This window comes from Mastigoproctus giganteus, chromosome 4, assembly GCF_048544385.1.
Source record: "Mastigoproctus giganteus isolate SK-2022 chromosome 4, ASM4854438v1, whole genome shotgun sequence".
NCBI lineage: Eukaryota > Metazoa > Arthropoda > Arachnida > Uropygi > Thelyphonidae > Mastigoproctus > Mastigoproctus giganteus.
This window is the reverse complement of record NC_143578.1, coordinates 142,592,944-142,610,424: the sequence shown is the minus strand read 5'-3', so window position 1 is coordinate 142,610,424 and position 17,481 is coordinate 142,592,944. Positions and strand designations below refer to the sequence as shown.

The 17,481-nt window shown below is 37.0% G+C and overlaps 1 protein-coding gene across 1 annotated transcript in view; it reads left to right on the top strand.

The window, feature by feature from the left end:
• The window catches only part of LOC150087104 (uncharacterized), a 367,036-nt gene that overhangs the window by 312,322 nt on the left and 37,233 nt on the right, over window positions 1-17,481 (top strand). Inside the window, exon 7 of the mRNA XM_090372376.1 lies at window positions 1,338-2,129. Coding sequence (XP_090228502.1) covers window positions 1,338-2,129 — 792 coding nt within the window. The remainder of the gene's footprint in view (window positions 1-1,337; window positions 2,130-17,481) is intronic.

Below are 17,481 nucleotides of genomic sequence, written 5' to 3'. Positions count from 1 at the left end.
CCATTTTGAGAAACCTTGTCTTGCTCAATCAGCTTCAACTTCACGAAAATCTGCTACAGGTTCCTTAAATGCTGATCTTCAAGTAATTCTCCAGTGGGGCAAAGACAACCTAGTTGATTTCAACCCTTCTAAAACTCAATCTTGTCTTATATCTCGCAAAAAGAATTCTTCTGTTCCTATGCTTATCTTTAGTGACACTCCGATTTCTAGGCAAAATGATATATCTCTTTTGGGAATTATCCTGACTTCTAATCTCTCTTGGCACAAGCACATTACAAATATTGCTTCCTCTGCATCTAAAAAACTTGGTTTTCTCTTTCGCTCTCAGTGTTACTTTTCTTCCAAACAGCTGCTCACTCTGTATAAATCGCAAATCCGCCCTGCCATGGAATATTGTTCCCACATCTGGGGTGGTGCCCCCAAAACCTCTCTCAGGCTTCTTGATTCCATTCAGAAGAGGGCAGTTAGGTTAATGATTCATCTCTAACAGAGTCTCTCCACTCGCTTTTTCATAGACGTACTGTTTCTGCTGCATGCCTCTTCTACAGATACTTCCATGGGCACTGTTCTTCTGAATTGGCTTCTATAATTTCCGCTTTCTCTTTCAAAGCAGTCCAAACACATGCCACCACCAGCCAACATCCATTTACTGTCCAATTTCAAACCCACAGAACCAACTTCATCTTCCTCATTTATTCATTCAACTGCCGTTTTCTGGAACAACCTTCCTTCATACGTATTTCCTGAAAATTACAATCTACAGAAGTTCAAGTCCAATGTCAACAAATATCTTCTTTCGTCTTCTCAACCTCCAACCCAAGCACGGTACTAAGTACTATAGGTTCTAATACCTCTCTTGTTTGGGGTTTACATAAAAAAAAAATTAAAAAAAAAAAAAAAAAAATCTCCAAAATATCAGTTATAAATTGTTTGCATTCCTTCTTATTAATGTTTAGAGATTGATACACTATTCCAAGGTGTATAGGTGCATAAAAAGCTTGGAATGCTGTTTATAATTATTATTATTACACAAACAGCTGAGAGACCTTACAAGGGTAAGGCCTCTTGTGTGTTTACTTAATATGTATACAAGGTATACATAACAATGGAAATAAAAAAAATTCAGTAAATGGGAAGGGGGAGAACCAGATATTAATTTCATGTAGTCTGAAAAATGTTTCCATTCATTTTTAAAAATAACAAATATTAAATTAAACAGATCTGACATAAAATGTTGTTTCAGATATATGCATATCCTAAAAATATTAATATTAACTTTTAACTTAACATTGATTATTTATTTTATTTTATTTATTTATTATTATTTTTTTTTTTAGAAATTCCTAGCAATTATGAAGAACAAGAAGTCCCATTTAATAACCAGTACATTGCAAGCCCTGCTAATTCTTTAGATGATGCCAAAGAAGAAGATAAGGCAGCCATAATATCTCGTAAAAATATCATGATTGCTGCTTCAGATTTATTTCACACTTTTACAGCCAATAACAAAAAGCAAATAGAGAATATTATACAACCTCTGCCATTAGGATTGACTATTTCAAGTACACCTGAAGATCATTTGGTAGCTGTAAAAACAGAACCTCATAATTACAATGTTTCTAAAAAGAACTGTTTTAATCTGAAAGGAATCAGTAAAAGTAAAAAGAAAGAAATATTAATGGAGTCGATTTTAAAGTGTAATATAGATACCTCAACTAAGATTCAAAAACCTGTAGAAAATAACAAATCAGAAACATGTTGTGGCCTGCCTGTTTCAAATAATGACTTCCAAATGGCAAATATTTCAATGGAAAAATACAGTTATGTGCCTATGACAAATAAAGTTTATGAAACAGTTACATGCAATATTAAGAAAAAGCGGAAACATGTGAGCTGTGATCTAAAATTGTATTCAGTAAAGAGTATGAGCAAGAAAATAAGGAAGAGAGAGGATAGTAATAATGATTTCATTTCAAATCAAGAATCGAAAGAAGAAAAACTTGTTACTAAGTTCCAGAAATTAAACAGTATGGCATATGGCCTAGAAACACATATATTGTCAAAAAATAAAGGTTTCTTATCAAACAGAGAAAAAAATTCAATGTTTTCACATTTGTTTAATGAATCAGGTAAGTCTTTCTTTTATATATATATATATATATATATATTAGTTTGATTGCTTAGATGAATTAAACTTTAGTGTCTATTTTCCATTGGGTATTAGGGTGTATCCTGAACAGGAGATTTTGTTAGCATTTCAAGTCTAACATATTCCTAGGGGTCTGTGGTGGCGTTCAAATTATATAATAAACAATAATAAAAAGTTAGTTCTAATACTAATTATTTAATTTTAATTAATGTTATTAATCAATACTAAACAATACTAAATAACATTCCCTTATCTGGTCATCTATCCGCTACTTCTTCAGGGGCTTTGAGCGGATCGATAGCCAGTTTTTAAAGGAATGTCTCATAATTACCCGTTTCTGTTAACTCCTTATCAGTTTTGCCTTTTTAGTGAGATTTTTTATCTCCTTTAGATTATTTAATTTATTAAATAATGATATTTTTATGCTAATTTGTCTTTAAATTTTTGAATATTTTTAATACTTAATTTAGGAATTCAGCAAACTGGTATCTCCTATACCAGTTTGCTGAATTCCTAAATTAAGTATTAAAAATATTCAAAAATTTAAAGAATTAGGAATTCATTCACTTAATTTAGGAATTCAGCAAACTGGTATCTCCTATACCAGTTTGCTGAATTCCTAAATTAAGTATTAAAAATATTCAAAAATTTAAAGAATTAGGAATTCATTCACTTAATTTAGGAATTCAGCAAACTGGTATCTCCTATACCAGTTTGCTGAATTCCTAAATTAAGTATTAAAAATATTCAAAAATTTAAAGACAAATTAGCATAAAAATATCATTATTTAATAAATTAAATAATCTAAAGGAGATAAAAAAATCTCACTAAAAAGGCAAAACTGATAAGGAGTTAACAGAAACGGGTAATTATGAGACATTCCTTTAAAAACTGGCTATCGATCCGCTCAAAGCCCCTGAAGAAGTAGCGGATAGATGACCAGATAAGGGAATGTTATTTAGTATTGATTAATAACATTAATTAAAATTAAATAATTAGTATTAGAACTAACTTTTTATTATTGTTTATTATATATAATTTGAACGCCACCACAGACCCCTAGGAATATGTTAGACTTGAAATGCTAACAAAATCTCCTGTTCAGGATACACCCTAATACCCAATGGAAAATAGACACTAAAGTTTAATTCATCTAAGCAATCAAACTAAAATATATCAAGCACGTATAATAGTCGAATTGCCAACGGCAATGGCATTAACGTAGCAAGGGATAAAATATTAGAACAATCAATAAAACAATCAAATTTAATTCATTTAAGCAATCAAAAATATATATATATATATATATATATATATATATATATATATATATATATATAAGTTTTATTAATATATTGAATTAAGTTGGCATAAATGGATGTGAAAGTTACACAAAGTGCTAAGTAACTAAAAAGGTAAGTAGAAAAGGAAGTGGAAGTGTAGTAGATTTGTGAAAGGTGAACGAATGTTAATATCCTAGAGGTTATGATGAATTAAGAAAATTATGGGCTGAATAAGCCAATATAAAGTGAGGTAACTGTAAAGTAAAATTAGTGCATCAAAATACTAATAAAATGCAAATAAAATGAAAATGAAAATATAATGAAAAAGTTATAGCTGTCATCAGATATGTGGGGGAGATAATTTTAGAAAATGGTCGAATATAGGTAATGCAAATATGCTTGATCTGATGTCATCAGAAATAAATATTGATACATGATCGGGTATTTCATCGTGGGATTACACCTGACCATGTATCAGGAACTGCATTTCTATACTTGTCCATAGTAGTAGAAGAAAAGTGAAAGGCCAAAAAGGCATCGAAATGAATTTAGCACTTTCTAATACAGTATGGACAAGGTAGTCCCAACACAGTGTAATTTATTTAGGTACAATATCTGGAGTATTTCAAGAAATGCAAGAAATACACAAATTCAGTAGAGTAGATGAATGCAAGCAGGCTTCAACCAAATGAACATTATATCTACATGATAAAGCAATTTATAGCAGCTCAGTGTACTCAATAGTAAGCTATGAAGAAATTCAAAATAGTGGCCTCTATAGATATATTTGATAATTTATAATTAGCATTGGAAAAAGAAACGCAATTGGAATAGTATGGTTTTACAGTGATACAGTCATACAAAATTAAACATTACCATTAATAAAAAAAGCATTATATGGTGGCATAATATATACACGTTAGACCAAATGATGGGGCAATGTTATAATAAGCTGAATAGTAAACGTATCAGAGTATAGAAAACAAGAATCATCAAATGTATTGAGATATAAATAAATTAATAATTATAATGTATCTTATTTGCATATCCAAGGAGAAGAAAGTCGTTTAAATCCATGTTAAAAAAAGTAACAAGGTAACTTAAGATCCAAAGGTGGTGTTTTTTTTTTGTTTTTTTTATGTGAACCCCAAACACGAGAGGTATTAGAACCTATAGTAATTAGTACCGTGCTTGGGTTGGAGGTTGAGAAGACGAAAGAAGATATTAGTTGACATTGGACTTGAACTTCTGTAGATTGTAATTTTCAGGAAATACGTATGAAGGAAGGTTGTTCCAGAAAACGGCAGTTGAATGAATAAATGAGGAAGATGAAAAGTTGGTTCTGTGGGTTTGAAATTGGACAGTAAATGGATGTTGGCTGGTGGCGGCACGTGTTTGGACTGCTTTGAAAGAGAGAGCGGAAATTATAGAAGCCAATTCAGAAGAACAGTGCCCATGGAAGTATCTGTAGAAGAGGCATGGAACAGAAACAGTACGTCCATGAAAAAGCGAGTGGAGAGACTCTGTTAGAGATGAATCATTAACCTAACTGCCCTCTTCTGAATGGAATCAAGAAGCCTGAGAGAGGTTTTGGGGGCACCACCCCAGATGTGGGAACAATATTCCATGGCAGGGCGGATTTGCGATTTATACAGAGTGAGCAGCTGTTTGGAAGAAAAGTAACACTGAGAGCGAAAGAGAAAACCAAGTTTTTTAGATGCAGAGGAAGCAATATTTGTAATGTGCTTGTGCCAAGAGAGATTAGAAGTCAGGGTAATCCCCAAAAGAGATATATCATTTTGCCTAAAAATCGGAGTGTCACTAAAGATAAGCATAGGAGCAAAGGAATCCTTTTTGCGAGATATAAGACAATACTGAGTTTTAGAAGGGTTGAAATCAACTAAGTTCTCTTTGCCCCACTGGAGAATTACCTGAAGATCGGCATTTAAGGAATTGGTAGCAGATTTTTGAGAAGTTGAAGTTGATTGAGCAGGACAAGGTTTCTCAAAATGGAAAGTGGAATGCAATGTGCTATCATCGGCAAAACTATGGATAGGATTTCCAGTCAATGGAAGAAGGTCATTAATATACAAGAGGAAAAGAGTCGGGGAAAGAACTGAACCTTGGGGGACACCGGCATTAGTGGAGAAGTTAGAAGACAGAGAGCCATCTACCATCACCCTCAGTGAGCGATCAGAAAGAAAACTGGATAACCAATTACTAAAAACAGTTGGCAAACCATAAGATGGAAGCTTGTTTAGAAGACCTTTATGCCAAACACGATCAAAAGCCTTTGAGATGTCAAGAGCAACTACTTATGTTTCACCGAACCTTTCCATTGAATTAGTCCATAAATGGGTAACATAAGCCAGAATATCACCAGTGGATCGACACTGATGGAATCCATACTGGCGATCGTTGATCAGACGGAAGGTTTCTAGGTAGTTTAAGAGTTGGCGGTTAATTGATTTCTCCATTACTTTAGAAAGAGTAGAAGTAATTGCAATGGGACAATAATTGGATGGGATGGATTTGTCACCCTTTTTAGGAACTTGCTGGATATGAGCAAATTTCCAAGCAGAAGGAAAAACACCTTTGGAATAAAAAAGTGAAAAGAGGCAGCAAAGAATAGGAATAAGTTCAGGAATTTATTTGGTTATTTGGTTTTTTTTAGGAGCATTAGCAACTAAGGCCATATTGCTCCGGGATATGCGGTGGTCATTCCCTGACCTCTCCGCATCCTCCGTATTTGGTGGTGACGGGCTCGAACCCCGGTCTAATCAATAAGCGTGTGCTACGCACTGCTGCTCCTTCCCACCTGGCTACCAAGGCGCCAATAAGTTCAGGAGCACAGGTTTTGAGAACAAGTAGAGAAATACCATCAAGACCTGGAGCTTTGGGTGCCAACATAGCCAGGTGGGCAGGAGCAGCAGTGCATAGCACACGCTTCTTGATTAGACCGGGGTTCGAGCCCGTGCTCACCAAATACAGAGGATGCGGAAAGGTCAGGGAACGACCACCGCATATCTCCGGAGCAATATGGCCTTAGTTACTAATGCTCCAAAAAACCAAATAACAACAACCTGGAGATTTCTTAGCATCAAACTTCATCAAAATCCTTCTGATATCCTTTTGACGGAATACCACAGGAGGCATTGAATGGGGAGCGTGTTGGGAATGATGGGAGGTGTTTTACCAAGATCATTAATACATGAGCTGGAAGAAAAATGGGATGCTTGCATGTCAGCTTTATCCTTGGCTGAAGTGACAACAGAACCATCTGGTTTGGACAGAGGCGGAAGCAGAGATGGGCAAAAGTTGCGGCCAATAGCTTTGGCAAGAGACCAGAATGCTCGGCTATCATTAGGGCAAGAAGTAAGTTTTCTACTCTTAGCCTGTTCAAACTCTAGTTTGGACTGATTAATAACTGCTTTACAATTGTTGCGAGCTTTGGTGTAGGCAGAAAATGAAACTGAAGAATTAGAAACAAGCCAATTACGATATGCAACATTCTTCTCTTGAACAGCCTTAGGACATTTATTGGAAAACCAAGGTTTAGATAAAGGACGAGATTTTAAAGTGGAGTGTGGGATAAAGGATTCCATTCCTGCAAGAATAATTTCACTGACACGATCTGAGTAAACGTGACATCAGAAGTTTTGAAACAGTAATCCAACCAAGGAAAAGAAGTCTCGCAGGTCATCCCATTTTGCATTCTTGTAATGCCAAACAACACGAGGTTGGGAATAGCCATGAGATAAAGGTTCCATTGGAGAAGAGACAATCACCAAGTTGTGATCTGAAGTGCCTAAAGGACCTTTAACTTCGACCGTGTACTTAGAAGGGTTGTTTGTGAGAAAAAGATCAAGCGTATTGGCTGTATGATTAGGATTGTCCGGTATTCTTGTAAGTAAATGAACAATCTGTGCTAGGTCATCAGTAATTGCAAAAGCCTCAGCATCTCGACCTGCTGGGTCGGTGTGACTAGAAAACGGAAGCCAGCTGGAGTCGTGAACATTAAAATCACCAAGGAAAATTACCTCACTGTTAGGAAAGTTGGACTGGAAAAAGTCAAGTTGCAAAGAGAGGAAGTCAAAGAGCTCCAAGTGATTAGTGGAGTTGGGGAAACGGTAGAGACAACAGATGAATTTGACACAATGAGGTAGAGAGATTTTAAGCCAGAGAAGATCAAAGAGAGGAGATTCCAAATTGCCAAGTCTCTGACAGGGAATATCAGAACAGACATAGGCACAAGTACCACCTTTGAGGCGAAAGGAATCATACACCGAATAATTTGGGCATCTGAGATGAGCAGTAGTTGAATCAACCGATAACTGAGATTCTGTCAGAAAAAGTACATGGGGTTTCGCAGACTGCAAGTGGAAATGGACATCGTTGAGATTTGAATTGAGACCACGTATATTTGTGAAATGAATTAGGAAGTGCTTGGGAGGTTTAGATCTTTTCGCAGATAAGCTTGCTCTATTAGTTTGACAATTCATGGTGTGTTCAATAGTAAGGAAAAGTGGGTAGGACATGCTGTATGAAGTAATGAAATTTTTGGATATGGCGTACACGTGGTAAGAATGTACCCAGCTCCTTGACATAATGTGGCCTCGAGAATGCTCCCCACATACACACTACTTGGACTCCCTCCAGTCACTATCTGGCAGAGTAGAGGTAGCAAGATTATACACTAGCTGATCTGGAAGCCTCCTAGAGAGTTACCAATAGGTTCGGTCTGGTATACTAACTAGCGGCCGGCCTGCGAACACTGTTTTAGAGCTGTACCCTCGAAATGTAAGGAATATTGGATCTTGCGACGATGTTCGTCATAACCTCAAAAGTAATCAATGATACTGCATGATGGAAGAGTTAGGGAAGGGTTGACTGGAACTTAGCTCTAGAGACTAAACATGGGTTCCACCACTTCTAGCCTCCAATAAGCAAAGTGGTGGTATTTCACCGGTTAATGAGAGTCAACCACCACCACCTAGTACTGCCTGGTAACATAGAGGGGTGGCGTTCCTCCATGTGGTTCTGCGCCACACCTCGACCCCTGCTTACGTTGGTTCACGCCTGTGTGGTCACCCACCATGTACTTGTGCATGGAGGTTATACCCAGGATTACTAACAGTCCCACCATCGTGAAGGTGTGAGCAGAGGATTTGGCTGTCACAGACCATCCTGACTTCGCCAAAATTGGGTCCACTTGTCTTGAGTGGCACCCTAATATCAGTTCCATCAGCGTTTTAGACTCCCAGGTAGAAAGTACAGCTTGTCTGGCATATCTGAGAGAATGTCTGTGACAACCTCATGAACCTGAATCATCAAATGTATTGAGATATAAATAAATTAATAATTATAATGTATCTAATTTGCATATCGAAGGAGAAGAAACTCGTTTAAACCCATATTAAAAAGTAACAGGGTGACTTAAGATCCAAAGGTGGTGTAGTTAAGGAACCTAATTTAAATGAACATGGCTTGAAAGAACATGAAATAAGTCCATGTATATGAGAAAATTCCAAGGAAACATTTATAGTATAGAAGAATAGGAAATAATTCCATGTATATAAAACTGACAAATCCACAGGTAGTATCGAATATAAATTTACTGTGGAAATAACAGTAAACGAAACCAAGGAAAAAGAATCAGTTGACATTATATCCACTGGTAGTGTTGTTAAGAATCCAATTATGAAGTGATATAATTCCAGGGATATAAGTAACCTGATGACTAAAGACCCAAAGGTGTAGTTAAGTCCATGTAAATGAAATTATTCCAAAGAACCAACTATAGTATGTATGAATAGGAAATATTTCCATGTATATCAAATTAGATGTATCCACAGGTAGTATGGGATGTGAATTCACTGTTTAAAGAAAGTAAATGTATCCCAGGCAGGATAAAGAACCAGTTGACAAATCCAATGAGAGTGTAGTTAAGATTCCAATTAAAAGAACCAGCATCAAGTCTATGGACATGAAACAGTTTAAACTTAAGAGGGAAGAACAAGAAGTAATTCCAAGCAACCAGAAATTTTTTTGATATCTCTATAGCTAATAGTGATGTAGTTAGGAGATTGTATAAAGTGATATATGCAAAGTTAAGTGGTATAGACTAAAGTCACTAAAATCTGCAGGCTGCTATATAATTTTAGTGGAAAATCTAGAAATGGATATACAAAGGTGTATGATAAGCCAGTGGTGCACAAACTTATTTCATTCGCAACTCCCTTTATTAAATATAAAATTGACACGACCCCTTAATGTAAATCCCGAGGTAGGATGACCAGATTTTTAGAGAACAAAAATGGCATTTTATAAATTACGTAGTAGAAAATTATATTCGAGTACTGAGAAAGGAATAAAAAAATTGTCTCCTTTTTAATTTACACATTAAAATAATTGTTTAATATTTTAATTGAATACAGTATTTGACCTAGCACAGATTGTTCATTTACCTACAAGAATACCGGACAATCCGAATCATACAGCCAATACGCTTGATCTTTTTCTCACAAACAACCCTTCTAAGTACACGGTCAAAGTGAGAGGTCCTTTAGGCACTTCAGATCACAACTTGGTGATTGTCTCTTCTCCAATGGAACCTTTATCTCATGGCTATTCCCAACCTCGTGTTGTTTGGCATTACAAGAATGCAAAATGGGATGACCTGCGAGACTTCTTTTCTTCTTTTCCTTGGTCGGATTACTGTTTCAAAACTCCTGATGTCAACGTTTGCTCAGATCGTGTCAGTGAAATTATTCTTGCAGGAATGGAATCCTTTATCCCACACTCCACTTTAAAATCTCGTCCTTTATCTAAACCTTGGTTTTCCAATAAATGTGCTAAGGCTGTTCAAGAGAAGAATGTTGCATATCGTAATTGGCTTGTTTCTAATTCTTCAGTTTCATTTTCTGCCTACACCAAAGCTCGCAACAATTGTAAAGCAGTTATTAATCAGTCCAAACTAGAGTTTGAACAGGCTAAGAGTAGAAAACTTGCTTCTTGCCCTAATGGTAGCCGAGCATTCTGGTCTCTTGCCAAAGCTATTGGCCGCAACTTTTGCCCATCTCTGCTTCCACCTCTGTCCAAACCAGATGGTTCTGCTGTCACTTCAGCCAAGGATAAAGCTGACCTGTTAGCATCCCATTTTTCTTCCAGCTCATGTATTAATGATCTTGGTAAAACACCTCCCACCATTCCCAACACGGTCCATTCAATGCCTCCTGTGGTCTTCCGTCAAAAGGATATCAGAAGGATTTTGATGAATCTTGATGCTAAGAAAGCTCCAGGTCCTGATGGTATTTCTCCACTTGTTCTCAAAATCTGTGCTCCTGAACTTACTCCTACTCTTTGCCGCCTTTTTTCACTTTCTTATTCCAAAGGTGTTTTTCCTTCTGCTTGGAAATTTGCTCATATCCAGCCAGTTCCTAAAAAGGGTGACAAATCCCTCCCATCCAATTATCGTCCCATTGCAATTACTTCTACTCTTTCTAAAGTAATGGAGAAATCAATTAACCGCCAACTCTTAAACTACCTAGAAACCTTCCGTCTGATCAACGATTGCCAGTATGGATTCCGTCAGTGTCGATCCACTGGTGATATTCTGGCTTATGTTACCCATTTATGGACTACTTCAATGGAAAGGTTCGGTGAAACACAAGTAGTTGCTCTTGACATCTGAAAGGCTATCGATCGTGTTTGGCATAAAGGTCTTCTAAACAAGCTTCCATCTTATGGTTTACCAACTGTTTTTAGTAATTGGTTATCCAGTTTTCTCTCTGATCGCTCACTGAGGGTGATGGTAGATGGCTCTCTGTCTTCTAACTTCTCCACTAATGCCGGTGTCCCCCAAGGTTCATTTCTTTCCCCCACTCTTTTCCTCTTGTATATCAATGACCTTCTTCCATTGACTGGAAATCCTATCCATAGTTTTGCCGATGATAGCACATTGCATTCAACTTTCCATTTTGAGAAACCTTGCCCTGCTCAATCAGCTTCAACTTCTCGAAAATCTGCTACCAATTCCTTAAATGCCGATCTTCAGGTAATTCTCCAGTGGGGCAAAGACAACTTAGTTGATTTCAACCCTTCTAAAACTCAGTCTTGTCTTATATCTCGCAAAAAGGATTCTTCTGCTCCTATGCTTATCTTTAGTGACACTCCAATTTCTAGGCAAAAGGATATATCTCTTTTGGGGATTACCCTGACTTCTAATCTCTCTTGGCACAAGCACATTACAAATATTGCTTCCTCTGCATCTAAAAAACTTGGTTTTCTCTTTCGCTCTCGGCGTTACTTTTCTTCCAAACAGCTGCTCACTCTGTATAAATCGCAAATCCGCCCTGCCTTGGAATATTGTTCCCACATTTGGGGTGGTGCCCCCAAACCTCTCTCAGGCTTCTTGATTCCATTCAGAAGAGGGCAGTTAGGTTAATTAATGATTCATCTCTAACAGAGTCTCTCCACTCGCTTTCTCATAGACGTACTGTTTCTGCTGCATGACTCTTCTACAGATATTTCCATGGGCACTGTTCTTCTGAATTGGCTTCTATAATTCCCACTCTCTCTTTCAAAACAGTCCGAACACGTGCCGCCACCAGCCAACATCCATTTACTGTCCAACTTCAAACCCACAGAACCAACTTTTCATCTTCCTCATTTATTCATTCAACTGCCGTTTTCTGGAACAACCTTCCTTCATACGTATTTCCTGAAAATTACAATCTACAGAAGTTCAAGTCCAATGTCAACAAATATCTTCTTTCGTCTTCTCAACCTCCAACCCAAGCACGGTACTAAGTGCTATAGGTTCTAATACCTCTCGTGTTTGGGGTTCTCATAAAAAAAAAAAAAAAAAAGTATAGCAAAACACAAAAAATCAAATTCTTCAATTAAAATTACAAAACAATAAAAAATTAACAATTACAAAACAAACCAATTAATAAGAAGGATGAGCCTGGATAAACAATAATATTTGGTGCAATATTTGAAATTACTAATCTCATGTCGTCTTCTGGATCAAGTCTCATGTTGTCTTCTAGATGTCAGATGAAGTAATGAGAGATATGGCAGAGAATAAAAATGCATGGGATACTTATAAATTAATGGGTGACATGGAAGTTTATGATAGATATAAGCTGGTGTATAACCAAGTCACAAAGGAGATTAGGCAGGCAAAGGCAGATCGTGAGAAATCCTTAGCAAAGTATGCAAAGAAAAACAACAGAGTTCTTTACCTATGTAAACTCCAGGGATGAATCAGATTTATCCACTGGGTATTGATGGTTCAACTGTTGATGATCCTGCTGGTGGCTAACAAACTAAATGAGTATTTTGCATCTACATTTACCCATGAGAAGTTATTCAGGGAGGGGAATGCCAGAGGTGAGTTAAACTCTGGCAGTGAGCTAGATGATTTTTGTAATAACTGAGAGAAAGTGGAAGAGAAATTGTTGAAGATAAACATAAAAAAGGCACCAGGGATAGATGGGATCTATCCAGTTATATTCAAGGAGGCAGCAAAGGAAGTAAGCAAACCCTTAGCCATAATTATGAGAGCTTCTTTGGACACAGGAGAGGTACCCATGGACTGGAGATGTGCAAATGTGACCCCAATTCACAAAGGAGGATCAACGGGTGACACAAGTAATTATAGACCTGTTAGTTTAATTTCTGTTCCAGGAAAATTAATGGAGGCACTGGTTAAAGAAGCACTGCAGGATCATCTAGACAAGACTTCAGTTGTAGCTTGGACACAGCATGGTTTTGTTAAGGGGAGCAGTGTGGCATTGGAGGCAAATTGCTGCAATGGATAAGGGGATGGTTGAGTGGGAGAAGACAGAGAGTGGTAATCTGTGGACACTGCTCATCGTGGACTAATGTTATTAGTGGAGTCCCTCAGGGTTCAGTGTTCGGTCTGTTGTCCATTTCTGTATTTATAAATGATATTGATGATGGTATATCAAGCTTAATGTCCACGTTTGCAGATGATACGAAGGTTGGCAGGGTTGTTACAGACACTAATCAGTTGAGTTGGCAAATGAGGTTTAACATTGACAAATGTAAAGTACTATATATGGGAAGCAGTAACCCTAGAGTGGCGTATCAACTCTGTGGTACTACACTGACAGTGGTAGAGAATGAAAAGGACCGGGGAGTAATTGTGCAGGTAGATATGAAGTTTTCAGAGCAGTGTAGACAGTCTGCAAGAGTAGCTCATAGTGTCTTGTCAATGATATACAGGAATTTTTCTAGCAGGGATAAGGAGGTGATTATCCCCTTGTATAAGGCAATGGTCAGGCCACACCTTGAGTACTGTATACAGGTCTGGAGGCCTCATTTTAAGAAGGATATAGAGCTATTGGAACGAGTACAGAGACGGGCAACAAGATTAGTGAATAGAATAAAGGATTGCTCTTATGAAGAAAGGCTTAAATTTTGCAAATTACAGTGTCTGGAGACTAGGCACCTGCGAGGTGATCTGATTGAGGTGTATAAAGCCTTGAATGGTTTGAGCATGCTCAATGCTGATGGAATTCTTCCTCTTGCTCAGAATAATCAACTGAGAGGGCATAAATTCAAATTGAGGAAAGACAGATGTAGGATAGATGTGCGGAAGTTTGATTTTAGCCAATGGGTAGTTGGTTGGTGGAACAGACTTCAATCCTTTGTTGTGGAAGTTGATAGCCTAAATAAATTTAGGGCTGAGCTGGACAGGTATTTGGAACGAACGGAGGAGTGAAATGGGAGTTTTTTTTTTTTTTTTTTTTGGCTGATACTGCATAAGCTTGCTTTCTTGCATCATATGCCTATGCTAATGTCTGGAATGTTGTTTTGCTTTTATAGCTGTTAATAAATTTGTAGACCCAAAAGGTAGCAAGTTTGTATCGCCAATTTTGATAATTCTGGATACTCTTCTTGAAGAGAAAGCCAAAAATTTTCACAGTTGGAGGTCCTGAAACATACAAGTAATGATTCGTCAGACTTCAGATCAATAAGATCTTCCTTTTGCTCAATGGTAATTTTGGGGCACGAAGAAATTTCAAAAACAAGGGGATCACGAATCATACAACTTTTTTTTCTGGAGATACATTAAATTAAATCGTTCGGAAAAATTCCTAATTAGCATTGTCAGGTGGGTGGCAGTGATATCCCTAAATTGTAGACTGTCAATATTATTGCTATTAACAAATTCAGAAAAACAAGGGAATGTCTCAGTATTATTACGCTCCAATTCAATTTTCCAAAGATTAAGTTTCTTTTTGAAAGCTTATATTTTTTCACTGAGTATTAATATCAGTTCCCTGTTCTTGAAGACTTAAATTTAAATCATTAAGTTTTTCAAATATATCAACAAGGTAACTAAGGTTTCCAAGCCATTTTTGATTTGTAAACATTTAAGCAAGGTTCTGATTTTTATCCGATAAAATCAATAAAAACTGCATGTTTGAAGTCAAAAAGACATTGCAACACTTTACCTCTGGGCAACCACCTCATTTTTGTATATAAAAGGAGCGTTTCATAAGCGGATCCCATTTCATTACAAAGTTAGTGAAAACTCTACTATTTAAGCTTCCACTTTAAATAAAGTTGATCACATTTACTGCATCTTTCGAAACTTCGTCCAGTTCAGTTTGCATTTCCTTTGCTACTAATGCTTCCCTATGTATAATACAATGCAGTAGCATAGCTACCCTTTTTCGGGCCTGGAGGCAAAAACATGTTCGGGGCCCCTACTTAATTAATTAAAATTGCGAAAACAGGAGACAGCCAAAGATGTCGGCCCCTTAAAGGGCCCGGGCCTGGAGGCAATTGCCTTGCCTGCCTACATGGTAGCTACGCCACTGATGCAATGGTTCTAAAATATATTTGGAGCAATTTCCTTTACTTTGCCCTTTTAAACCTTTATTTTCTCCCGTTAATGCAGCCGCACCATCAGTACGAATCGCAACACAGTTGTTTCACATTAGAGCATTTGTTTGAAAGAAAATATTTATAACATCAAAAATCTTCTCACCTGTCGTTCTTCCTTCGAAAGCTTTGCAAAATAGAAAATCTTCCAAAATATCTCTCTCATAGTAGTATCTGACATATACAATAAGTTGAGCAAGGTTGGAAATATCTGTGAATTCATTTAACTGTATTGCAAAAATTGGACTTTCTCTCAATCGATTTAATAAATTGAATTTTATGTTGTCCGTGATAACTGTAATACACCACGAGACTGGTCTCTGGACAGAGGAATGGTTTTTAATTTGTTGCTGTATTTTTCTCCATGCATAATTGAAATCATTTTTGTTGCAGCAAGGAGAACAAGTTGATATGAAAGCACTGAATTACGAAGCAGAATAAAGCATGCGTGCAACAGACTTGCTATTTGCAGCACAATTTCTTCGTTATGTTTCAAATTATTTCAAGTATCTCATATGGTCAATACCTAAGCAGGTATGTATACATTCTGTGATAGATTTGGGTCAATTGATTCCGGTCCTCAGGCGCTGGAGTCTGCTAGTATTAACAGTATGAATCAATATTGTCCATAACAATATGGGTTCATAGCCAGTGAGCAAATTAAGGTATATTCTCGACGCAATGGGCAGTAGGGTTCATTCATATCTCAGACTTAGTTCGAGTTGTAAATTCTCTACACCTACAGTATTGAAAAAGTAATTTTAACAACAGGTTTTTAGCTTTTATGTACACCAAAAATAAATTTATTTAAAAATTGCCACGACCCCTTTAATTTATCTCATGACCCCTCGGTGGGTCACACCCCGTAGTTTGCGCACCACTGTGTTAAGCTACAGGTATGAAGGGCACTGAGTTTTTTCTTAAATTGATTGTAAAAATTTGGGAAACGGGACGGTGGCCATCAGATTGGAAGAGATCAATTTTCATCCCCTTACCAAAAAAGGAGATCTGAAAATTTGCTCAAATTACAGGACTATTTGCATAATTTCTCATGCTAGCAAGATTCTTCCTAAAACCATATTAAACAGAATCTCAAGAAAACTTGAAAAAGAAATGCCAAAAGAGCAAGCAGGTTTCAGAAGGGGGTAGAGGAACCAGAGATCAGATCTTAAGTCTACAACTCATTATCGAAAAATGCAAAAAATTCAATGTTCCAGTCGTTTTGTGTTTTATAGATTATGCAAAAGCATTTGATTGTGTTCAACATGAGAAACTATGGGAAACAATGACTATTATGGGTTTCCTAACCCACATAATTCAACTGATTAAGTTACTGTACCAGGAACAAGAAGGAACTGTGATAACGAACATGGGAAACAGACTTTTTCACAATAGGTAACGTGTCAGGCAGGGCTGTATTTTGTCACCTCACCTTTTTAATCTTTATGCCGAAGATATGCAGTGAAGCTTTGGAAGATTTAGAGACTAGCATCAAAATTGGAGGACTGAAGATAAACAACCTTTGTTATGCAGATGATACTGTTCTAATTTGTAATTCTAGTGATCATCTTAAAGAAAATGAGGAGAGTATGTGAAGCAAGTAAGAAAAAGGATTGTTTCTGAATGTGTGTAAAACTAAAATTATGGTGATAATCTCGATTCCAGTAAAGTGAAGGTTAACGGGCGCGATATCAAAGAAGTTGATTACTTAGGGTCAAGAATAAATAAAAATAGTGACTGCTAAAACGTTGGTCGCTGATCTGATAGGTGCCTCCATAGGCAGGTGGGAAGGAGCAGCAGTGCATAGCACACACTTCTTGATTAGACCGGGGTTCGAGCCCGTCACGACCAAATACAGAGGATGCGGAAAGGTCAGGGAATGACCACTGCATATCTCGGAGCAATATGGCCTTAGTTGCTAATGTTCCTAAAAACTAAAATAACAACAACAACTGATCTGATAAAATTATGGAGAGATCATGATTGCCCCTAAAGATGAAACTGAGAATCACTGATTCGTTAATTTTTCCAGTTGCCACTTATTGATGTGAAGGATGGAATCTGAAAAGAGTTGACAGGAAGAAAATTGAGGCATTTGAAATGTGGTGTTACAGGAGAATACTGCGT